The sequence below is a fragment of the Pogoniulus pusillus genome, chromosome 11 (assembly GCF_015220805.1).
Source record: "Pogoniulus pusillus isolate bPogPus1 chromosome 11, bPogPus1.pri, whole genome shotgun sequence".
Taxonomy (NCBI): Eukaryota; Metazoa; Chordata; class Aves; order Piciformes; family Lybiidae; genus Pogoniulus; species Pogoniulus pusillus.
The window spans coordinates 29,909,473-29,933,646 of record NC_087274.1 but is presented as its reverse complement, the minus strand read 5'-3'; the positions used below and the strand labels follow the sequence as shown (position 1 = coordinate 29,933,646).

The 24,174-nt window shown below is 56.5% G+C and overlaps 1 protein-coding gene across 6 annotated transcripts in view; it reads left to right on the top strand.

Annotated features, from left to right (window-relative positions):
• Nucleotides 1-20,812, top strand: part of RNF24 (ring finger protein 24) — a 37,471-nt gene extending 16,659 nt beyond the window's left edge. For 3 of the 6 annotated variants that reach the window (XM_064151667.1, XM_064151670.1, XM_064151669.1), the window contains 5 exons: nucleotides 8,638-8,787; nucleotides 16,483-16,525; nucleotides 17,464-17,505; nucleotides 19,474-19,553; nucleotides 20,333-20,812. In XM_064151667.1, coding sequence (XP_064007737.1) covers nucleotides 8,645-8,787; nucleotides 16,483-16,525; nucleotides 17,464-17,505; nucleotides 19,474-19,553; nucleotides 20,333-20,471 — 447 coding nt within the window. In that variant the 5' untranslated portion in view covers nucleotides 8,638-8,644 and the 3' untranslated portion in view covers nucleotides 20,472-20,812. Of the gene's footprint in view, nucleotides 1-1,966; nucleotides 2,089-4,987; nucleotides 5,128-5,943; nucleotides 6,202-8,637; nucleotides 8,788-16,482; nucleotides 16,526-17,463; nucleotides 17,506-19,473; nucleotides 19,554-20,332 lie in introns of those variants that run through there. The other 3 variants (XM_064151668.1, XM_064151666.1, XM_064151671.1) reach the window with 3 other exon arrangements.
• The last annotated feature ends 3,362 nt before the right edge of the window (nucleotides 20,813-24,174 follow it).

Genomic DNA, 24,174 nt, shown 5'->3' with positions numbered 1-24,174 from the left:
CATTCGAAACTCTTCTTTCCCAGTGCCTGATTGCTTCCTCCTGTTGTCACATCCCCCCCTCCCTGTGCCCCTGCCCCAGGGTGGTGGAGAGGGTTAAGGTTTTGGGCTCAGTGTTGGCAGGCAGGGAGCACAGCCAGGATGTTTCCTGATCCCAGTTCAAAACAAGCATCAGACTCGCTCACGGGGGGAAGGGATCAAAGGTTCCAAACGGTTCTTGCTTGGAGGTCGGTTTGGTTTCTTGGTTGTCCAGGCACCCAAGAAAAAATCCCCCCTAGCCCCGCCAACGTGGCAGGCAGCTGAAGTGGGTGAAACAAACCGACTCTGTTCCGTTCGACAGCCGAGAGCCTCCCCTGCGGCCAGCCGCGGCGCAGCATCGCCCGGGTGAGCTTTGCAGGAGCTCGGAGTGGCTCTGCCCCGGGCCCTGAGGGCCTGTGGGGAACTCTTCCAGTTGTTAATCGTGCTAATCAGTGACACTGTCACTCCTGCGCCTCCTCTGCTCACTGCTGGCTGCTGCTGCTCAAGCAGGGGCTGGTTGGATGTCTGTAGCTGGCACTGGATGTGGCCAGGCTGGACAGCATCCCCATGGGAGCATTGCAGCTCTGCTAAAGGCACAACATGCTGAGATTTCCATCCCTCCACCCCCACTGCTGTTGTCCCCTGGTTTTGGATGGCAAAGGACATCACCCCCTGTGTTTTGGGTGGTGGCAGACAGAGCAGCGTGGAGCTTTCTGCAGCTGCATCCCAGGCGTGGCCGATGCAGGCATGTGGCACCTCTGGGGTGACAGCAGTGATTCCTCTGGCCTCACCCCAACAGCTCTGAGCACTTCTTATGCTGGGGACACGAGAACTGCTTGCAGTGTTGAGGATGGGGTCCCAGCAGAGCAAAGGGTTTGGGGGCTGGCTCTGCAGCTGCTCATGATTTTCCCAGCACTGCGCTGCAGATCCTTGCCCTGGACCAGCTCCAGAGGTGGAGCTGAAGGAAATTCCATCCAGCTGCTTGAGGTCAGAGCTTCACTTTTCTTTTGGGGTTCGCGAGGGGGGCTTTCTTTTGCCTGCGAGTGAAATGCAGGCAGCTCCTGCTGCTGCTCTCTTAAACGCTTAGCAAAGTCTTTTGGCTTACTTAGCTATTGGACGGAGCCAGCAGAGCACCTTCACGGCGTGGATTTCTCGCATGGAAGGGCACCCTAGTGCACAGCATAAGGTGGGATGTTTCAGGAAGGGCTTCTCAAGCTGCTCACACTTTAACTTCCAGCCCAGTTAATAGCTGTTGTGGTTCAACCCGGACAAAGCGTGGCGGGGGCTTGCGTAACGCCTTTGAAACTGGAGACTCTCTTCACACCTGCCTGCAGCCCAGCCCGGCACCGCCGCTTGCAGTTTCACCGTGCCCTGAGATCCCTGCTTTCAACCAGGGGAAGTGATTCTCCCCCTCTGCTATCGTGAGACCCCACCTGGAGCACTGTGTCCAGTTCTGATGCCCCCAACAGGAGAAGGACGTGGAACTGGTGGAGCAGGTCCAGAGGAGGTCACGAAGATGATCAGAGGGCTGCAGAAGTGGAGAAGAAGAGGCTCCAGGGAGACCTTAGAGTAGCATTTCAGATCCTGAAGGGGGCTACTGGGGAGCTGGGGAGGGACTTTTGACAAGGGCTTGTGACAGGATGAGAGGCAATGGCTTTGAGCTGGAAGAGGGAAGATTAGGAAGAAATTCTTTCCAGTGAGGGTGGTGAGACACTGGAACAGGTTGCCCAGGGAAGCTATAGATGCCCACTCCCCGGGGGCATTCGTGACCAGGCTGGGTGAGGCCTTGAGCAACCTGGGCTAGTGGAAGGTGCCCCTGCCCCTGTTGTGGGCTGGAACTAGATGATCTTTAAAGTCCCTTCCAACCCAAACCATTCTGTGGTTCTATGAAGTGAGCAGTAGGAACCTGCTTGTGTTGGTTTTCCAGTTTTTAAAGGTCTGTGTTTCCTAGAGATGAGCTGATGGGATGCTATGGGGACTCAAACCACCAGCTCCATCCAGTTGTGGTTCAGACCAGAGCCTGGCTTGGCTGTGAATTCCTGCAGAGGAAGTTGTTCATCTTGAAAAGCTAAGGTCAGTTCCTCTGAAAATGGGGCTTTGTTAATGGTAGCAGAGGCAGTGCTTAGGCTATATTTAGGCATGATGCAGAGCACTGGCACGGCCCTCTGTGCTCTGATGGGATAAATAAATAATGATGGTAAACCAGCAAAACCCCATGGGCAGCTCCTTTTAATAAGTAAAACGTGGAGGAGGAGGAGGAGGAGGAGGAGGAGGAGGAGGAGGAGGAGGAGGAGTGCAAATGGAATCATTCAAGATCAGACTTGATGTGTCCCTGGGCAGCCTGATCTAGTCTGATCTGACTGCAGGGATGACCTCTGAGGGTCCCTTCCAGCTCTATGCAATTTGTGAATCTGTTGGGCCCCACAATCCAGGAAGGACATTGAGATGCTGGAGCATTTCCAGTGAAGAGAAGCAATGCTGGTGAAGGGTCTGGAGAGCAGGGCTGGGGAGGAGCAGCTGAGGAAGCTGAGGGTGTTCAGCCTGGAGAAAAGCAGGCTAAAGGGAGACCTCATTGCTCTCTACAGCTCCCTGAAAGGAGGTTGGAGCGAGGTGGGGGTTGGCCTCTTCTCTCTACTACCAGTTGACAGAAGAGAACATGGCCTCAAGCTGCACCAGGGGAAGTTTAGACTGGAGATTAGGAGAAGTTTTTTTTCCTGCAAGAGTGGTCAGGGACTGGAACTGGCTGCCCATGGAGGTGGTGGAGTCACCATCGTGGGAGGTGTTGAAGAAACTTGTGGCCATGGCATTTGGGGACGTGGTTTAATAGCCATGGTGGTGTTGGGTGGATGGTTGGGCTGGATGATCTTAGGCATCTTCTCCCACCACATTTCTCTGGTTCTGTGATTCTGTGTTTGAAGAATGAAAACTGTGCAGCTTCCAGGTGACGCTCAAAGCATCACCCGCAGTGGACATCCTCACTGTCAGGCCTGGGCTTGGGGACCATGACTCCTCTGCCTGGCTCCCCACCTCAGTTTCCCTGGCTGTAAGAAGATCACTGCCTCCTTTGTTAATCCTTTGGAGATCTCCTGATGAAAGCTCTGGGTGAGATCTTGGTTATTAAGCGCATTAAGTGCTTGCTGCGATGATAATAGGGATTCATTTGGCTCCATGGCTTCCTTAGCTTTGCCTTTACCAGCTCAACTGGTAATCAAGGCTCTGCCAAGCTGACCTGGAACACTTCCTGACGTCTGGAGATGCCCTTAACCATCACCTGGCTTTTAATTAAAGCTCATTTTGGTGGGTGTCGAAGGCACAAGGTTGCGCTAGGCCCCGCGTGGGGATTTACTGCGGGGTGGAGGAAGGAGGAGGTGTGGAGCTGGGGCTGCTCTGCCCTCCCTGCCTCTCTCTCCAGCATTCATATGGTCTCATTGTGAGGACACCACTGTTCCTTTTCAGTTTTGCAAGCTGTTGGGTTGGTAAAACACAAGAGAGACATGGACCTGCCGCAGCGGGTCCGAGGGAGGCCACTGAGATGATCAGAGGGCTGGAGAACCTCTCCTACAAAAACAGGCTGGGAGAGTTTGGACTGTTCAGCCTGGAGAAGAGAAGGCTCCAGGGAGACCTTAGAGCTGCATTTCAATACCTGAATGGTCTTACAGGAAGGCTGGGGAGGGACTGTTTAGGAGGGCTTGGGGTGATAGGATGAAGGGCAGAGGTTTGAAACTGGAGCAGGGAAGATTTAGGTTGGACATCAGGAGGAAGTTCTGCACAATGAGGCTGATAAAATACTGGAACAGGTTGGTCAGAGATGTGGTTGAGGCTCCATCCCTGGAGACATTCAAGGTCAGACTTAACGGGACCCTGAGCAGCCTGTTCTAGTTACAGATCATAGAATCAGAATGGTTTGTGTTGGAACAGACCTTAAGGCTCAACCAGTTCCACTCCCCACTTCCATGGGCAGGGACACCTCCCACTAGCCCAGGGTGCTTAAGGCCTCATCCAGCCTGGCCTTGAACACCTCCATGGAGGGGCCATCTGCAGCCTCCCTGGGCAACCTGTGCCAGTGTCTCCCCACCCTCATTGGAGAGAATTTCTTCCTCATCTGCAGCCCTCAATCTTCTCTCTTCCAGCTTGGAGCCATTACTCCTTGTCCTGTCACTACAGTCTCATGTCAAAAGTCCCTCCCTACCTCTTCAGGCACTGAAATACTGCTTTAATGTCTCCCTGGAGCCTTCTCTTCTGCAGACTGAGGAACCCACTCCAGCTCTCTCAGCCTGTCCCCACAGGTGAGGTGCTCCAGCCCTTTGGTCATTGTCATGACCTCCTCTGGATCCACTCCAACAGGCCTATATCCTACTTGTGTTGGATGTCCCTGCTCATCCCTGCTCTCCGCAGGGGGGTTGGACAAGATGACCTTTGAGGATCCCTTCCAACCTGATGCAATTATGGTTTTATGACTCTCCCCTCCCCAAAAACCTCGGGCCACAGTGAGGGTCCCATCCAGCCCTGGGGAAACCCTCTCCTCTGTAAGGTTTCTGTGCTCCCAACTCCCTTTCCTCCATGCAGCTCGTGTCCCCCATTCTGAGCGCTGTGGGGACCTGTCAGGGACAGTCAGTGCTCCAGCAGGGCTGGTGGGTGCCCCAGGAGGAGCACCTGCCTGCTCTGCAATGCCTTGGCCATGATGAGAGCAACAGGGAAGCTTTTGTTCTGCACCAGAAACTTTTCATCCTGCTTTACAGCTCCTTTCTTATTTCCCTTGGCTGCGCTCTCACAAATCTGAAGCAGATTAAACTGTAGTCCCTCCCCTCCTCAAAAACATCCCAGCCTCTGAGCTTGGCTGCTTAAACTCATCAGATTTCAGTGAAGGCTTTCAAAGTTAACAGTTTCCTGCATCCTCTGCAGACTAATTTTTCCTTCTGACTTCCATGGTTGTTACTGCTCAGTTTCTCAGCTGTTGGAGCAGAAGGGGAGCAAAGACCAGGGAGGCTCTGACGTGGAGAAGGTTATTTCGCCCAAGGGGAGGATGACTGTGGTGTGGGACTCACTGGACTTGCCCTGTAAGGGACCAAAGGGTTGTCCCCAGGAGGCTGAGCCCTCAGCATATGGCCACAGGTAGGTCGTGGCTGTATAGGTGACAGCCTTTAGGGGTAAAATATTAGGGCCATGGTGCCACTGGAAGAGGAGAGCAGCATTCTCCGGGTGAGCTGGAGCTCTCTTCCTCCCAACCATGTGTTTGCTGGGGGTTGTCCTTGTGGCTGTGAGGGCCGGCAGAAGTCCTGCATGGCTTGGCAGGACACAACCATAAGGAACTTCTCTGGCTTGGTGAGGCTTGGTGCCCGAAGTGCAGCTTTGGGCCCTGCTTCCCCACCAGCTCTGCTTTTGGACTCAATCCACTGCGGCATCTCCTGGTGGGTGAGAGGGCTGAGCCAAAGCCCCTGGCTCTGCTGGGAGGAGCTTTGCAAGTTAGAGGAGCTGTGAAGGAAAGAACAAGCAATAGTGCAGTGCTGGTTGCTTTTGTTGCCTGTCCTCCCAGCGTGGTCTCTCCTTCCTTGCAAAAAGTCACCTGCATCTTAGCCAGGTGGAGGCCCTTTGGCTTTCCCCTGGGTGTCTGAGGAGCTGGAGCCAGCCAGCCTTGGCCAGTGCCTTGACCACCAGTGACTATCAGCAGAAGCCTGAGGGTAGGCAGGCTCAGCTGGAGCCTCCTGCTGCAGCCACAGCATTCTCCGTGGCGTGACCGAGGGGAGAACCTCTGAACCATCTCAGATCCCTTTGACCCAGGCAGTGGTGCAGAGATGAAAACCAAGCGAAGCGCTGCCCAGCGCCGCTGAGCTGCCCATTAACTGCTGGAACAAAGGTTTGGGGGCTGGTGTGGGGGCTCGGTCTGAGCCAGGGGAGCTCAGCTGAGCGCAGCAGAGGCTGCTGCAGGAGCCTCAGCTGCCGCCTGATTGCTCTGCTGTAAAATCCCAGCCCCAGCAGCCCTCGCCGGGGGTGTGCTGACCCCCCCGGCTCTGGCAGCCTGTCCGCCTTGGCTGGGATTGTTTCTGAACATGTATGTTGGGCTCTGGAGGCTTTAATCAAGTCCAGGCTTTAGCAGACCTTGTCTTGAGACTTGCAGTGAGCCGAGGCAAGCGAAAGCCGGCGGAGCAGGAGGCTGCGGGGAGGGCGCTCGGTGAGCTGGGATGAACGGTGAGTCTGCTCCTGCTGGAGCAAGGTGGAGAGGAGCAGCGCCTGTGCGGTAGGAGGGTGGAGGACACTGCAGTCTGGAGCAGGCTGGGGAGGGGTTCTCAGTTCTCATCTCAATTCTGAAGGGGTAGGTGTCAGTCCTTTTTCAGTGGCACCCACTGACAGGACAAGGGGCGACAGGTAAGGAGTTCCATCTGAACGTGAGAAGGAACTTCTTTAACTGAAGTGTGATGGAGCACTGGAATGAGCTGCCCAGAGAGGTGGTTGAGTCTTCATCCCTGGAGACATTCAAAACCCACTGGCACATGTTCCTGTGTGGCATTCTTTAGGTGAACCTGCCTTGGCATGGAGGGTCGTGAAGATGTGAGGGGCTTGGAGCATCTCTGTGGGGAGAAAAGGCTGAGCCCTGGAGCTGTTTAGCCTGGAGAAGAGCAGCCTGAGAAGAGATCTGAGCAATGCTCAGCAAGAGCTGAGGTTGGGAGGGACAAGAGCATGAGGCCAGACCACCTCTAAGTGGTGCCCAAGGGCAGGAGAAGGTGCAGTGGGCACAAGCTGGAGAAGGGCACAATGTGTGTAAACCCAGGAGGTGTCACCTGAAGGTGAAAAGAAACTCTTTGGTGTGAGGGTGTGCTGGAGCCCTGGAGCAGGCTGCCCAGAGAGGCTGTGGAGTCTGCTTCTCTGGAGAGATGCCAGCCCCACCTGGGCATTGTGATCCTGGGCAAGCTGCCGTGGGTTCAGGCCAGGCAGTTTCGCTGCTGTCTCCTCGCCCCATGCAGAACGGAGCCTCGCAGTGAATGTGCCACTGAAAACTCCCCACTCCGGGGCAAGGGGTTTTGCTATCCCTTGGGAATTTTGTTTGGGAAACAGGGCTCAGCCTTCAGGTACTTTCCCGGCGTGTTGTGAAATCTCCGTGCGGGTCCAGCCCTCTCCCCCGGCACAAAGGCAAACAAGGCGGAGTTGTGAACTTCCTTTTCGAAGCTGGAGGTGGCTGAACTTTATGCCTGGCCAGAGATGGCTGTGATCACTCAGGGGTGAACGGCTCAGGGGGTGGCTGCAGTGGGAAGGAATAAGAGGAAGAAATAACAAATGTATGCTGGCCATGAAGGGCTGGGAGCATTAGCATGGGCTTGCAGCAGCCAAGGCGGGTACAGGGGCACTGAGCTGCTTTGCTGCCTGCCTCCTGGCATGGGCTATGGTCAAACGTTCACCTGTGAGACACTGAGCTGCTTTGCTGCCTGCCTTCTGGCTTGGGCTATAGTCAAACGTTCACTTGTGAGACACTGAGCTGCTTTGCTGCCTGCCTCCTGGCTTGGGGTATGGTCAAACGTTCACCTGTGAGACACTGAGCTGCTTTGCTGCCTGCTTCCTGGCATGGTCTATGGTCAAATGTTCACCTGTGAGACACTGAGCTGCTTTGCTGCCTGCCTCCTGGCCTGGGCTATGGTCAAACGTTCAGCTGTGAGACACTGAGCTGCTTTGCTGCCTGCCTCCTGGCCTGGGCTATGGTCAAACGTTCACCTGTGAGACACTGAGCTGCTTTGCTGCCTGCCTCCTGGCATGGGCTGTGGTCAAATGTTCATCTGCCATGTGGTGAATCATCAGACCAAAAGCATAGGAGAGATGATCCACCGAAGCCCTTAGCCCAGGCAGCTGCTTGGAGTTTGATTTGGTCTCTGGGAGGGGAGGAAGGGTCCAGTCATGCGTCCCAGACATGCTCCATCCACAGCCAAAATCCTGGCTGCCACTCACTGGGGCTGCAGGCTTTTGCTGGGGAGAAGCTGCCTGGGGTTGTGCTGAAAGAATAAAGCAGAAACCTGCAAGGATGTCCTTAAACCTCCAAACCTGAGTCTCAGGTGGTGCAGGCAAACCCAGTCTCTTTTGTGGCCCCTGCCATTTCTTGGTGGCACAGCTGTACAGCACTGGGATGTCCTTGGCCTCTCCTGTCTGCTGGGAGTGGGCTGACACCATGCCAGTTGCTGTGCCTGTTTGATGGCTTTGGAGAGGAGGTTTCTACAGAATGAGGCAGCCACTGGAGAGGAAGAGATGCAAAATCTGCCTTGCTGTGAGGCCTTCAGTGGTTTAGTTTAATCAGTGAGGGGGTTGGGGGACTTTGGTTGCAGCTGGAGCGCCTCAGCTGCAAATGGCCACCAGCATTTGCCTTAAAGGATGATGTGTGTGATGAGGAGGGGAAGGGAGCTGGAGGAGAAGCTCACAGATGGAGAACAATAATCCCAGCCCCAGCTGATCCAGCCAAGCTTTGTTTCAGGGTTCATGAGCCAAGGGGCAAGGATTCCTTCACCTCAAGGGGCAGGGAATGCTGCTGACTGCGTTCTCCTTCCCCCTGCCGGCCTCTGGAGGGGCTGCTGGTCTCCAAAGGGCATCCCATGCTGCTGAGGGAGCCTCCTCTCACACCCCTGTGTTTCCTCCCTGTCTCTGCAGCCTACCCATGAGCTCAGACTTCCAGCACTACAGTTTCAGGATGCCGAACATTGGGTTCCAGAACCTGCCTCTCAACATTTACATCGTGGTCTTCGGCACAGCCATCTTCGTCTTCATCCTCAGTTTGCTCTTCTGTTGCTACTTGATCAGGTAAGGGAGCGATCCCCAGCTGCTCTCCAGAGCTGCCTGCCTTCCCAGCGAGCACACATCCCACCCCCCCACAGAATCAGAGCTTGGTAGGGGTTGGAAAGGACTCTTGGACATCACCGAGTCCAACCCCCCTGCCAGAGCACGATCACCTAGGGCAGGTCACTCAGGAACACATCCAGGCAGGCCTTGAAAGGCTGCAGAGGCACAGACTCCACTGCCACCTCTCTGGGCAGCCTGTTCCAGTTCTTTGCCACCCTCACAGTGAAGAAGTTCCTTCCCCTGTTTAGATGGAACTTCCTCTGTTCAAGTTTGTGCCCACTGCCTGTTGTCCTGTCACTGGGGACTGCTGAGAACAGTCTGGCTCCAGCTTCCTGACACTTACTCCTTAGATATTTGTAAGCATTCAGAAGATCCCCTCTCAGCCTCTGCTTCTCCAGGCTAAGCAGCCCAAGCTCCCTCAGTGCCTCCTCATATGAGAGATGTTCCAGTCCTCTCAACATCTTGTTGGCCCTGTGCTGGACTCTCTCCAGTAGTTTTCTGCCTCTCTTGAACTGGAGAGCCCAGAACTGGACACAGTACTGCAGGTGTGACCTCAGCAGCACAGAGCAGAGGGGGAGGAGAACCTCCCTTGACCAGACTCCTCTTAATGCACCCCAGGTTGCCATTGTCCTTCTCAGCCACGAGGCCACGTTGCTGGCTGATGCTCAGCCTGTTGCCTGCCAGGACTCTGAGGTCCTTTTTCCAGTAGGAGACTGGCATCACCTTTTCTTTCTGCCATGTGTCTCACGCCCACCTGATGTGACCTCTGAAGTGGTTTAACTTCCCTTCGTCATCAGAGATGACGTCCCAGAGCCAGCAGGGCCAACATGCGCCCGGTGCCATCTGCACATCACATCCTGGTGCCACCAGTGCCATCAGGCAGCTCTTCAAACCCAGGAGATAGGTGTCTGCATGTGCTCCACCAGGCAGGGGAGCGTGGCTGGCTTCTCAAACGAACCCCAACCAGAGGAGAAAGGGCTGATTCATGGTGGCTGCCTGCTGCTTAATGATTCCCCACGTTCTGCTGTGTAATGAGTAACTGGAGAGCTGTCTGCTGAGGCAATGTTTAATGCCTGCTCCCTGGCTTATTGGACACAAATTGCTCATTCAACAGCACCCTTTGCAGATTAATGATGCAGGCTGCAGCTGTTGGTGCCAGCGGCAGGCAGCACACAGCAGGGTTAAAGGTTGCTGCAATCCGGGGCTTGTTTTAATTGTTTTACGGCCCACCGAGGAGAGAGAGGTGGCCACTAATTGAGAGGTGAGGCTCCTCCTGCTGCAGAGGCAGGCAGGGAGTAACACACTGCCTGGGATTCGAGGTGGCCCTGGGGGCAGGTTGTGCTGGACCTGAGTCAGTGTGTGCCCAGGTGGCCAAGAGGGCCAATAGCATCCAGGCTTGGATCAGCAATAGTGTGACCAGCAGGGGTAGGGAAGTGATTGTGCCCCTGTGCTTAGCACTGGTGAGGCCACTCCTTGAATACTGGGTTCAGTTTTGGGCTCCTCACACCAGGAAGGACATTGAGGTGCTGGAGCAGGTCCAGAGGAGGGCAGGAAGGCTGGGGAAGGGTCAGGAGAACAGGGCTGGTGAGGAGCAGCTGAGGGAGATGGACTTGTGCAGCCTACAGAAAAGGAGGCTGAGGAGAGACCTCATTGCTCTCTACAACTGCCTGACAGGCGGTTGGAGCAAGGTGAGGAATTGGTCTCTTTTCCCAAACAACAAGGAATAGGAGAAGAGGAAATAGCCTCAAGTTGTGCCAAGGGAGGTTTAGGTTGGACATGTGGAAAAATTTCTTCACTGAAAGATGGTCAAGCCCTGGACCAAGCTGCCCAGGGCAGTGGTGGAGTCCCCATCCCTGGTGAGACTGAAGAGCTGTGTGGATGTGGTGCTGAGGGATGTGGTTTAGTGGTGGACTTGGCAGTGCTGGGTTATGGTTGGACTCAGTGATCTTAGAGCTCTCTTCCAACCAAAATGATTTAAGTACTCAATAATTTCCACCTATTTTCAGCTCTGCACAAAGCAAAGCCCCCTAAAACTTAGAGGTTGGCCTAAACCCAGGATTGCCCAGGTGTGGTTTGGACTGCCTGGGCATCACCTCTTTACTTTTGCACACAGTTATGCACAAGAATGGGATGTTTGAAGCTGCAGCACATCTGCCCACCCAGGCAGACAGGGCAGAATCAGGTCCAGGGGGCACCCAGGCCATTTGTATCTCAGTGCTCAGTGTTAACAAGGTCTGTGCTGGGATTTTGCATCTGTGTCCAGTGTTCATGTTTTAACTGGGATGACAGTGGTGGAGGACACACAAACAAGAGGTAAGTGGTGCTCAGAAGGCCCAAGGAGGTGCTTTGCCCAGCTTGAATGTGGATCTCTAGGGCTTGCTTGCAAAATGAAGAGGTGTTTGGACTTCGAGAGTATTTTCCTGGGCACCAGGTCTCGCTGGGTGTGTCCTGTCCCAGAGATGCAATAACAAGTAGTAATGTCTGGAAGATCAAGCCAGAAAGTCTTTAAATTTAGCAGCTGGAGGCATGTTGTAAGAATGAGGGTAACTGGTGAGAGGAGCCAGCAAGGGAAGCAGCAAGTCCCCTGTCTCCTCATGTCTTGAGCTGAAGACAAAGCCCCTTTCTGGGTGAGGTGTCCTGGCTCCCGTTCCCAGGAGCAACAAAGTGCTACTTGAGGGCCTATGATAGGTGGGAGGTTGGATTAGATCATCTGATGATCCCTTTGTAGCCCCAAGCTCTGTGAATCCCTCTTCAAACCACCACCCTCAGCTCTGTTGTTGGCAAAATGGAGCCAAACTGGAGTTCTCCAGCCCTTGATTTGGAGGGTTTGGCCTTGCCACTGGATTTAGCTGTGCTGATGCTCCCTCAGGAGCAGCCACTTACTGTGACATGGCTTGTGTTGGGTAGAAGAGCTTGGGCTTTCAGCATGGTGTGGAAAGCCTTGTGGATGATCAGCAGGATGAGGACCACGGGCCTACAAGTGCAAAGCATCCCAAACATTTGCTTTGGGAAAGGTTTGGCATTGAGCCCTGAAGCATTGCTGATAGGGCTGTGAGCTTGTGAGGGGCCTGGAGCATCTCTGTTAGAAGGAGAGGCTGAGAGCCCTGGGGCTGTTCAGCCTGGAGAAGAGCAACCTGAGAGGGGGTCTGAGCAGTGCTCAGCAAGAGCTAAAGGGCAGGAGCAAGGGGATGGGCCAGACTCTTGTCAGTGGTACCCAGTGACAGCACAAGAGGCAGTGGGCACAAGCTGGAGAAGGGCACAATCAATGGGCAGCAAACCCCAGAGGTTTCAGCTGAACACGAGGAGAAACATCTTTGGTGTGAGGGTGCTGGAGCCCTGGAGCAGGCTGCTCAGAGAGGTTGTGGAGTCATCTCCTCTGGAGAGATTCCAGCCCCACCTGGACATTGTGATCCAAGGCAAGCTGCTGTGGGTGACCCTGCTTTAGCAGGAGGGTTGGACTGGATGATTTGCAGAGGTCCCTTCCAGCCCCCACCATGCTGAGATTCCAGTGTCTGACTGTGTGGCAAGCAAATGCCTGCAGCCCTTCAGCAGGAGGGTTTGGGACACAAAGAAAGATACTGAATTTAAATGGAGTTGTTCCCTGTCTTGAACCAGCTTGCATCTGGAGGCTGTGTAGAGGAGAGATGTTAATTTAACAAGCAGATGCAGCGTGGATCAATCCATGGCACTGCAGAGAAACCAGCCCAGGGCAGAGGGGAAACAGCCTCAGATTGCACCAGAGAAAGTTTAGCTTGGACAGGAGGAACAATTTCTTCCCTGAAAAGGTTGTCAAGGCGTGGAAGAGGCTGCCCAGGGCAGTAGTGGAGTCTTCATCCCTGGAAGGGTTTAAAAGCTTTGTAGATGTGGTGCTGAGGGACGTGGTTTAGTGCTGGCTTAAGAGCTGGACTCGAGGATCTGAAAGCTGTGTGCATCACCATATCATGGAGCAGCACAGAGTGCAAAATGGTTGTTTCCTCTGCATTCTGCTGGCCCTAGGTGGTTCAGCCATGGGATGCTCCTGCAGGAGGTGTTGGAAAGCCTGGACAGAAAGCAGAGGTCCTGAGGAGGTGGTTATGAAGCACAGGGCTGGGTGAGGCTGGGGGTGTGCAGGCAGCCTGCAGCCGTTCCCAGTGCCTCTGTGGCCCCTTCCCTACAGCAGCTGTGCCATGAGTACCTCTGCAGTCACAGCTCTTGACACAAGATGGGTGAAGGCCTGTGCCTGGTGGGGAGCAGCACTTGCCAGCATCCAGGGTGTCCTCATCACAGCTGCATAAGCTCTAGCCACTGTCCATCTGGCCCAGGAGCCTGGCTGGGAGTGGAGAGCCTGGAGGAGCAGAGTGAGATGTGACCAGGTGTGCTCCTGCTGCTGCCCACAACCTTCAGGGGGCTTTTGGGCTTCTGGCAAAGTCTCCTCGTGTAGTATGGAGTCATGGAATGGTTTGGGTGGGAAAGAACCTTCAAAAGCCATCCAGTCCAACCCCCTCTGCACTCAGCAGGGACATCTGCAACTGCAGCAGGTTGCTCAGAGTCCCACTTAACCTGACCTGCAATGGTTTCAGCATCTCCCATCTGTCTGGGCAAGCTGGGCCTGGTGTCTCACCACCCTCAGTGTACAACGTTTCCTCTTTGATGTTAGGAAGAAATTCTTGACTGAAGGAGTGGTCAGAGGCTGCCCAGGGCGTGGTGGAGTCAGCATCGCTGGCGCTGTTGCAAAGCCGAGTAGCTGTGACACGCCAGGACGTGGCCTGCTGCTCACAGAGGGTTTGGGTACAAGGCTGCACTTGATGATCTTGGAGGTCTTTGCCAACTTACTGATTCTGTGCTTCTGTTCTCTCTAGTCTAAGTCCCTCTGTTTTAGTCTGAACCCCTCAGCCCTTGCCCTGTTGCTGCAGGTCCTGCTGAAGCTCTGAGCCCATCTCCCTCTCAGCCTCTTCACTCAGTGTATCACAGTATCACCAAGGTTGGAAGAGACCTCACAGATCATCCAGTCCAACCCTTTACCACAGAGCTCAAGGCCAGACCATGGCACCAAGTGCCACGTCCAGTCCTGCCTTGAACAGCTCCAGGGACGGCGACTCCACCACCTCCCCGGGCAGCCCATTCCAGTGTCCAATGACTCTCTCAGGGAAGAACTTTCTCCTCACCTCCAGCCTAAATCTCCCCTGGTGCAGCCTGAGGCTGTGTCCTCTCGTTCTGGTGCTGGCCACCTGAGAGAAGAGAGCAACCTCCTCCTGGCCACAACCTCCCCTCAGGTAGTTGTAGACAGCAATGAGGTCTCCCCTGAGCCTCCTCTTCTCCAGGCTAACCAATCCCAGCTCCCTCAGCCTCTCCTCGTAGGGCTGTGCTCAAGGCCTCTCCCCAGCCTCGTTGCCCTTCTCTGGACACGCTCAAGCATCTCAATGTCCCTCCTAAACTGGGGGGCCCAGAACTGAACACAGCACTCAAGGTGTGGTCTAAGCAGTGCAGAGTACAGGGGCAGAATGACCTCCCTGCTCCTGCTGGCCACACCATTCCTGATGCAGGCCAGGATGCCACTGGCTCTCTTGGCCACCTGGGCACACTGCTGGCTCAGTAAGCCCCTCTGATCTCCACCGGCAAGGATCTGCGTCCAGCTGCTCATTTCTTCCCCCTTGCTGCTCCCCACAGACACAGGGGCTTGTTCTGCAGGACACCTTGGCTGATGGGGGCCAAAGGCTGGCTGCCTGCTCGGTGCTCCAGGGGACAGCTGCCTGCCCCCTCCCGGGCCAGCTCCCCCCGCAGCCGCACTTCTTTCTCTGCCCCATCTGGGTTTCATAAGCAGCTTCCCAGCGCCGGCATCCCTGCGGATCGGGCTGGTTTCAGCCTGTTTGCTCCATTGTTCCTGCAGCTTTTGCTGCTGTTTCTGCTCAGGGTGGCCGGTGGAGGGCTGGACCTCAGTCTTCTGCTTCCTGCCCTGCAGTCTGATCCCTCACTCTGCCGACAGCAGTAGGAGAGGAGGGCGATGGCTCTCTGCTGCGGCTGGAGCTCAGGGCCTGACTTACTGCAGCTCTTGGCAGCACCAAGCTGCGTTTTGCCCATCCCTCAGCTTTTCAGATCCATGACATTTTGGGCAGGGAGACTTTCAAGCCAACAGCAGTACTGTGTCCAGTTCTGATTCCCCCAGCACAAGAAGGGCAGGGAACTGCTTGGCCACAAAAATGATCAGAGGGCTGAAGAACCTCCCCTGTGGGGACAGGCTGAGAAAGCTGGGGCTGTTCAGCCTGGAGAAGGCTCCAGGGAGACCTTAAAGCAGCCTTCCACTACCTGAAGTGGGCTACAGGAGAGCTGGGGAGGGACTTTTGTTAAGGACTTGTAGTGACAGGATGAGAAGGAGTGGATTGAAGCTTCAAGAGGGGAGATTGAGACTGGAGATTAGAAAGAAATTCTTTCCAGTGAGGGTGGGGAGACACTGGCACAGGTTGCCCAGGGAGGTTGTGGATGCCCCCTCCCTGGAGGTGCTCAAGTCCAGGCTGGATGAGTCCTTGAGCAATCTGTTCTAGTGGAAGGTGTCCCTGCCTATGGCAGGGGGTTAGAAAGGAGGCTCAGGGGAGACCTGGCTCTCTACAACTCCCTGAAAGGAGGTTGGAGCCGGGTGGGGGCTGATCTGTTCTCCCAGGCAACAAGCAACAGGACAGAAGTTGTGTCAGGGGAGGTTTAGGTTGGACATGAGGAACAATTTCTTCCCCAAAAGACCTGGGCCAGGCTGCCCAGGGCTGTGGTGGAGTCCTCATCCTTGGAGAGATTTAAAAGCTGTGCAGATGAGACATGGCTTAGTGGTGAGCTGGCAGTGCTGGGTTAATGATTGGGCTGGAGGATCTGACAGGTCTTTTCCAACCTAAACAACTCCATGATTGCCTTCCAAAGCCTTCTCCCCCGGATAAACACCTGTCCCCTGCTTGCTCGTCCTGCCAGCTGGTCTCTTGTTAAATGCTTCTCCCTGAGACTTGTGCAGGCAGAAGCAGCACAACTGAGCTTACTACTGAAGATAAAGCTGTGCTTGAGGAACCCAAGCAGCAGGACAGGGGCTTTGGTGGGAGAGCTCTGAGTGGGTAGGTCTCCTTCCCCATCCTTGCTAGAGCAGGAGCTTTTCCTGGGGTCTGGAAAAGGTGGCATGGTCAGTCTAATGATGGTTGGCAGAAGAAGTGGTTGGAAGCTGGGGGTGCTTATTATGGCAGCTCCTGCTGGTCCTGGTGTCTGCACAGAGAGTTGGGGTTGGACATAAGAGGGAAAGAGGAGGAGGTCCTGTGCCTCTGGATGGGGATGTGCTCTTCCCAGCTGCAGGAGAGGCTGGGTGTTGCTTGACTCGTCATTCCCTGTGGGCATTCTCCTTTCTGAAGGGCCTTAGAATCATAGAATCAGCCAGGTTGGAAGAGACCTCCAAGATCATCCAGTCCAACCTAGCACCCAGCCCTAGCCAATCAACCAGACCATGGCACTAAGTGCCTCAGCCAGGCTTTGCTTCAACACCTCCAGGGATGGTGACTCCACCACCTCCCTGGGCAGCCCATTCCAATGCCAATCACTCTCTCTGTGAAGAACTTCCTGGGAGGTGGTGGGGAGGAGATGGCATGGCTGGAGTATTGCAGCCGAGCCTGCTGGTTCTGCCTGGCTTCACACTGCTCTCTCTTTTGGTTGCAGGCTCAGGCACCAAGCACACAAAGAGCTTTATGCCTACAAACAGGTGAGATGATGCACAGTGAGTTGTCTTCTTCCCTTGGCCTTAGCACCAAATCCACACTGGAGCTCCAGCAGCTTACTTTGTGCTGCTCTTCCCCATGGGAGGATTGTGGCCTTCAGGAGAAGTTGTAACACACAGTCAAACCTCTGTCCCCACTGATTCTATGGTTTCTCTGCCATCTGGACACTCCAGGAGCATCTCTGACCTGTTAGTTTGCAGCTCTCCACATTCTCAGACTCCGTCCCTGGGATTAGGGGCACATCACCTCAACGGGACAACCTCTCTAGTATCTGCTGGGGGGCAGTGATGCCTTCACTTCCTAGCAATTCAGAGATGCTTTGTGGGGTCTGACTCAGCTCCTGGGTTGGACTTGACTGCTGTGAACCCCTCCCAGCCTTGGGACTGTGTTAGGAACCTCTCTGAGGATCCACTTCCACCTGAGTTCTGTGTGCCAAGCTCTTTTCTGCGGGCACCCACATGTGCCAGTGCCTGTGTTAAAATAATCATAGCCAAGGGATGGGGGTCATGTGGCCATGAGATGGAGGTCAAGTTGCTGCTTCAGTGTCCTGCTTCCCCCTGGCCTTGTGCAGTTTTTCAGCCTCTGGTCTGTTATTTAAGCAAGAAACTGGAAGAAGCTGGGCTGATGTGGATTTGTAGCCCTTTCCAGATGCTGCTGGATGGAGTGGAAATGAAGAGGCAGATGTCCATGCTGGAGCTTGTTGCAGAGTGTGGGAACCCAGCAGGCTTAAATCTAGGAGGAGACCTGGTGCTGGTGTCAGTGCTTACAGCTGTGCCAGCACTGCCTGCTTCCTGTGCCAGCACGGGGCTGTGCTGGGTTTACTGGGGGGGTTCCAGTTCTGTTGGGACACTAAAGGGGGGCTCTTTCTGGGGATCTCTCCTGCAGGGAGGCTGGGTCCTGAGCACGTTGCTGTGTCTTACAGGTTATACTCAAGGAAAAGGTGAAGGAGCTGAACCTCCATGAGGTGAGTACATAGGGTCACAGAGTGGGCTGGGCTGGAAAGCACCTCCAAAGCTCATCCAGTACAACCCCCCCGCAGTCAGCAGGGGCACCCTCGACTGGAGCAGGTTGTCCAGAGCTCTGTTGAGCCTCACCTTGAATACCTCCAGTAAGGGGCCTCAGCATTGCTGGGATAGTGGAAAGACTCCCTCACCCTCCTCTTCCTGCTGCTGGGGAGGGGATGGAGGGCAGACAAAGGTTACTTAAAGCCCCAGACAACCTGAAGTGGAAAGGCTCCAGCTGGGGAGCCTCTACCACCTCTCTGGGCAACCCGGGCCAGGGTCTCACCACCCTCGGGGTAAAACCTTTCTTCCTCCTATCCACTCTAAATCTCCCTCTCTCAGTTTCAAAGCATCACCCTTGGCCCCGACACAACAGGCCCCGCTAGAAGTCTGTCCCCATCCCCCGGGCCCCTGCTGGGGCGGTGGGGGCTGGTCTGGACGGAGCAGGCGGCGGGGAGCGGAGCGCGGAGGAGGGGGAGGATTTTGCAACGTCCCGGGGCAGCTGCCAGGGCTCGCCCGGAGCCGCGCAGGGAGAAAGTCTCCACCGAGCTCCTCAGCCTCTTGCTTCTGGGTCTATTTTTGGCCTTTTTTTCCATGGCGCCGCTTCTCTCAGCTTCCCAGATGTGCGTGCGCTGCTCGGGGGCCGTGCCGGGGCTCAGTCAAAAGGTCTCCGGCGAGCTTTGGGTGGCTGGAGAACATCGACGGACGCCACGTCCCCGGGAAAGCCGGGAGCCTCCCGGGGTGCTTGCCAGCAGCCGGCCGTGTCCCCAGGGCTCTTGGCAGCGGGGCTGGCCGTGCCTTTGGACTGCTGGAGACTCCCAGGGGAAGCGAGGCTGGGAAGAACGGCCAGCACTCTCCCGAATCCCTGGGAATATCCCAAATGGGTCAGGAAAAGCTGGCAGCATGGGTGAAGGAGGGTTCAGGCCTGTCGGGAGTGCAGCCAGCAGGGCAGAGATGCAGCCTTTTCCCTTCCCCCTTCCCAGAGTTCTGTTCCTGCGGGTGCAGTTCAATCCCAGAGCCCAAGCAGCAGCCTAGAGCCGTTCCTCTGCACCCTAAAGCCTCCTGGCATCTTGGAGAAGCAAAGAACTGTAGAATGGTTTTGGTTGAAGACCTCTAAGATCATCAAATCCAACAACCATCAGCCCAACCCCACCATGGCCCCTAAACCACGTCCCCAAGTGCCATGGCCACAGGTTCCTTCAGCACCTCCAGGGATGGTGGCTCCAGCATCTCCCTGGGCAGCCTGCTCCAATGCCTGACCACTCTTGCAGCCAAGAAATTGTTCCTAATCTCCACCATAAACCTCCCCTGGTGGAGCTTGAGGCCAGCTCCTCTTGTTCTGTCACCCGACAGTAGGGAGAAGAGACCAACCCCACCTCACTCCAGCCTCCTTTCAGGGAATTGTAGAGAGCAATGAGGTCTCCCCACAGCCTCCTCTTCTACAGAGTAAACGATCTCAGCCTTGCAGCTGGCACCCCAAAGTGTTTCCCCCCCAACCATGGGAGGGAGACCCAAACCCCAGCCTGCAGTCCCAAGGCCTGGCAGGAAGTCTGGAAAGGCTTTAGGGGTGATATCTCCCCTGTGATGTGGGAACCACCCTGGCATTGCTTCTGCAGCACAGAGGGGCAAGGGAAAACCAGCAGCTTCTGGGTCAGAACAGAGGGTTGCAGCAGAAGAGGAGCTTGCTCTCCCTGGGGCATGGGAGGGTGTGTTTATCCCCACTCCCAGTGTTTCCTCGCTGGCATCAGAAGTCAGAGTGCCCCTTCTTGCCCCAGCCCAAGGCAGGGGTGAGGAGAAGATGGGAACTGGCCACGGGCATCACTTTGGGGTGGGCTTTTGTGGGGAGTGTTTTGGCCAGTTTGGGGACATGTGTGTAGCTTAGGTGTGCTCAGAAAGCTTCCTGGCTGCTGACTGCCCTCTCTCCTCCGCAGATCTGTGCCGTGTGCCTGGAGGAGTTCAAGCCCAAGGACGAGCTGGGGATCTGTCCCTGCAAACATGCCTTCCACAGAAAGTGAGTGTGGCAGCAGGGCTGGGCTGCCCCCACACCGCAGGGAGCTGGGAGAGCAGTCAGGTCTCCCCTCAGCCTCCTCTTCTGCAGGCGGCACAACTGCAGCTCCCTCAGCTGCACCTCCCCAGACCCTTCCCCAGCTTTGCTGCCCTTCTCTGGACCTGCTCCACACCTCAGTGTCCTTCTTGGAGTGAGGGTCCCAAAACTGACCCCAGTACTCAGGGGGTGGCCTCACCAGTGCCCACTACGAGGCACCATCACTGCCTTGGTCCTGCTGGCCACACTATTGCTGATCCATGCCAGGATGCTGTTGGCCTTCTTGGCCACCTGGGCACACCCTGGCTTACCTTCAGCTGGCTGTCAGCCAGGTCCTGTTTGCTGGGCAGTTTCCAGCCGCTCTGCCCCAAGCCAGGAGCCTTCCTGGGGTTGTTGTGTCCCCAGTGCAGGATGTGTCTGCTCCCACATCTGTCCCTGTGCGTGTGCAGTGCTGTGTTTTAGGCGTTTTCGTGGCTGTGCCCATGCTTTAGAAACCTTCCTGAAGGGTATCAGAGGTGCTCAGAAATCCACCTAGGCACGGCCCTCAAAAAGCAGCTGAGAGAACACAAAGGCACCTCAGTGGTGCCGTCCAGCAGCGGCAGCAGAGCTCCAGGGGCGGTGCTGCCATTATCCAGCGGGGAGGGTGGAACGAGGCAGCTACCACCCCTAAGAGGGGCAGGGGGCACTGAGCTGAAGGTTTATTTTTGCAGTAACGCCCCCGTTTGTCCGTGTGTCCCCCCCCGCAGGTGCCTCATCAAGTGGCTGGAGGTGCGGAAAGTCTGTCCCCTCTGCAACATGCCGGTGCTGCAGCTGGCGCAGCTGCACAGCAAGCAGGACCCCGGCCCCCCGCAGGGCCCCCTCCCCGGCGCGGAGAACATCGTATAGCTGCAGCCCCGGCGCCCCGCGGCCCGCCCCGCCCGCGGCCCGGGCCCCTCGGACACAACCAAAGCACTGCTGCGGCCCCGGCAGGCAGGGCCAGGCCGGCGGGGCGCGGGCGGCTCGGCGCGCAGCCCGCAGCACTTTAGCGGGGGACTCGTCCCCAGCGGCCCGGGGACAAGAGCCCTGCGCCGCGGAGCCCTGCCTCCACGCAGCCCTGCCGGGGTGAGGGGGCTCAGGTCCTCTCCTGGCGGCCTCCTGCACCGCATCCTTCTTCCAGCACATCCCTCCGCCGGCTAGGCGGCGGCGGGGACACGGCGGAGCGGCGGGGACACGGCGGAGCGGCGCCGAGCGCCCAGCACCCTCCGGCCCCGCCGCGGCAGCCGCAACGCCCGGAGCGCAGCTGCGGACCCCGGAGCGGCGCCGGCGGCTCCTGCCGCCCTCCCGGCGCGCTTACCTTTGCCTTCGCCGCCATCGCCCCGCAGACCGGGTGCCGGCACCCTGGGTGCGGCGCTGCCTGCCTTGGTGCTGTGGGTGGGCGTCTGCTGGGTGCCCACTGCTGCTCTGAAAGGGCTAAGGGTGGGGGGCGGCGGGAGGAAGCTGTTGTCGCCCCCCGGCGCGGGAGCTTCGCGGGACCTCGTGGGCTTTGGTTATCTCACCTGCTTCCTCCAGGGCGGCTGTGCCCCCTCGCTGTGATGGGCTACCTCAGCAGGGCTGTTGGGCCAGCAACCATCCTCAGCATCCCGGCACGGCCTGCCTGGGGCCAAAATCTGCCATCTGGGCTCATCCCATCTCTCCCAGCCTGACCACGGGTGGTGGTGTGGGTTCCTGGGTGAAGGACACACGAGCAGCCAAAACCCCCCCAAACCCCACTCCCACCACCTCGGGGAGAAGCTGCTGAAGGGGCAGGGAACACACCTCACCTCCAACCACCTCATGGGGAGGACTTGGGCACCGTAGCAAACGCCCCAGCATCCCCTCTGCCTTCATCCCCCTTACTCCCGGGGGCTGGCTGGGTTGGTTTGTTTCGGTGGGGAGCATCAGTGTTAGATGGTGGTGGCTGTAGCATCCCCACCGCAGGGCACAGGATGGTGTCATTGTGTGTGTGTGTGTCCCCCCCCCGAACCTGTAAATAGCAGGTGACTCCCAGGACTGATTGTGGAGTGAAGAGCCTCACAGAGGTGTTTGGACACTACCAGTTCTGCAGCAGGATCTTTTTAAACCAGTTGCTGGTTGTTGGTTTTGTTTTTTTTTGGGGGGGGGGGAGGGAGTTTTGGAGGGGGTCGTTTTGTTTGTGTTTTGGGGTGGGGGTTTTGTAAGCTCTATTTTTGTATATTTAATTGCTATTTTAAAAGTCTAATGATGCCTCTTTTTTTTTTTTTTTGTTTTTTGCTAATCACATTCTTCTTAAGGAAAAAAAAAAAAGGACAAAAAAATACACAACCCCCCCCCACGATGCCCCCCCCAGGGCCAAGTTTGCATGTGATTGGACTTGAAATGTAAATAAAAGCAGGTTTTTTGGAAGCAGGGCTGTGCTTGCAAGAGGGGGGATTTGCACTCAGCCGTTGTGGCTTGGCTCTGTGGCACCCCAGGATGTCACTCCCCAGTAGGACTCTGCCCCCAGCTCATTACCTTGAAGCTAGAAGAGGCTGCTGTGGGGTCAGGGAAGGGCCTTCCCAGTGCCTGTGTGTGCCAGGTTGGGGAAATCGCCTATGGGTGCCTTGGAGGACATGGAACTGTTGGAGCCAGTCCAGAGGAGGGCCATGGAGATGCTCAGAGGGCTGCAGCAGCTCTGCTCTGAGGACAGGCTGAGAGAGTTGGGGCTCTGCAGCCTGGAGAAGGCTTGGAGGAGACCTCAGAGTGGCCTTCCAGTATCTGAAGGGGACTACAGGAAGGCTGGGGAGGGACTATTGACAAGGTCTGGTAATGACAGGACAAGGAGGAATGGGTTTAAAGTGGCAGAGAGGAGATTCAAACTGGATGTTAGGAAGAAGTTGTTTGCAGTGAGGGTGGTGAGACACTGGCACAGGTTGCCCAGGGAGGCTGTGGCTGCTCCCTCCCTGAAGGTGTTGAAGGTCAGATTGGATGAGGCCTTGAGTGACCTGTTCTAGTGGGAGGTGTCCCTGCCTGTGGCAGGGGGTTGGAACTGGATGAGCTTTAAGGTCCTTTCCAGCCTAAACCATTCCATGACTATTCTGCAGGGCCCAGCACCAAGAGGAGGCTTCTCCAACCAGCATCCCCCTGCCCCTGACCAAACGCAGCCTCCCAGCAGCTGAGCTCCGGAGCAGTCCAGCTCCCAGCCTCCTGCTCGTGGAAGCTGCAGGTGCCCCCTCCCAGGAGGTGTCCCTGCCTACAGCAGGGGGTTGGAACTGGATGAGCTTTGTCCCTTCCAACCCAAACGGTTCTGTCATGGGATTTCCTGGAGTCCAGCTGGAAACCACAGCACCTCACCCTCTTTTGTAGGACCATGGGATCAAGGCATGGGTTGAAGGGACCTCCAAAGGTCATCCAGTCCAATGCCTCCCTCCAGTCGACAGGAACATCTGTAACTAGAGGTTGCTCACAGCCCCAAACAACCTGGCCTGGAATGGTTCCAGGGAGGGGACATCTACCACTGGTCTGGGCAGCCTGGGCCACCCTCAGGGTAAAACATTTCTTCCTTCTCTCTAGTCTAAATCCCAGTCTCCCTCTTTCAGTGCCAGACCATCACCCCTTGTCCTGTCACAACAGGCACTGCTAACAAGCCTGCCCTCAGCCTTCTGACAGGCCCCTGGAAGGTGTCCCATGGAAGTGATCTCATTCCAGTGGTGCTCAGTGACCGAACAAGGGGCAGTGTGCACCAGCAGGTTCCATCTGACCATCAGCAGTCCGTCCCCCGCTTTCTGTCCGCCCCCTCTAAGTCCTGCAAGACCACCAGAAGGTCCCCCTGGAGACCTTGGTGGCCTTTTCTCCAGGCTGAACAGCCCCAGCTCGCAGCACCTCTTGCTGTTGTGCAGGGTCCGGGCTCGGCAGGACGGGCAGAAGGGTCCTTTCCCTCCGCCTGTCCCCATGCGGGCTGCAAAGGCTGCAGACAGCGGCTGCGGAGGAAGCGGCTGCGGAGGAAGCGGCGCTGCCCCCCTGCTGTCCCCCCTGCTGCCCCCACTGCTGTCCCCCTGCTGCCCCTCTGCTGCCCTCCTGCTGTCTCCCCTGCTGCCCCCCTGCTGTCCGCTGTGCCAGCGCCCTCTAGTGCTGGCTGCGGGTCCCACCTGGGGATGTTTCTGCTTCACCCCCAGAAGGAAACAAGGAGCCAGCCTCTCGCCGCCCTCCCAGCGTCTTCTGGAAGCTCAGGGAGCTTGCTGGGTGAGGATTCCTGCTGGTAAGGCAAGGCAGCACCAAGGGGCGTAAATATGCCCATGGATCCTGCTCTGGAGGTGCCTGACCTCCATCTCCAGTTCCATCCCTATCATCCAGACAGGAAAGCCCAAGGAGCTTCCAAAGCACCTACCAGCAGCATCAGCCCTTCAAACACTGCACTTCGCACTGGAACCTCCTTGGCTGGACTGAGCAGTGCTGGGAGCTGCTGCTGCTGCTGCCAATGACAGGTGGTGGCCCTCAGAAAGCCTTAGAGCAGGGAAGCCAGCTGCAGAAACAGACTGGGGATCTGGGGTCATGCACAACACACCCCCAGCAGCAGAGACCCCATACAGTGCTCTGCTTTGAGCCAAGCCTGGCT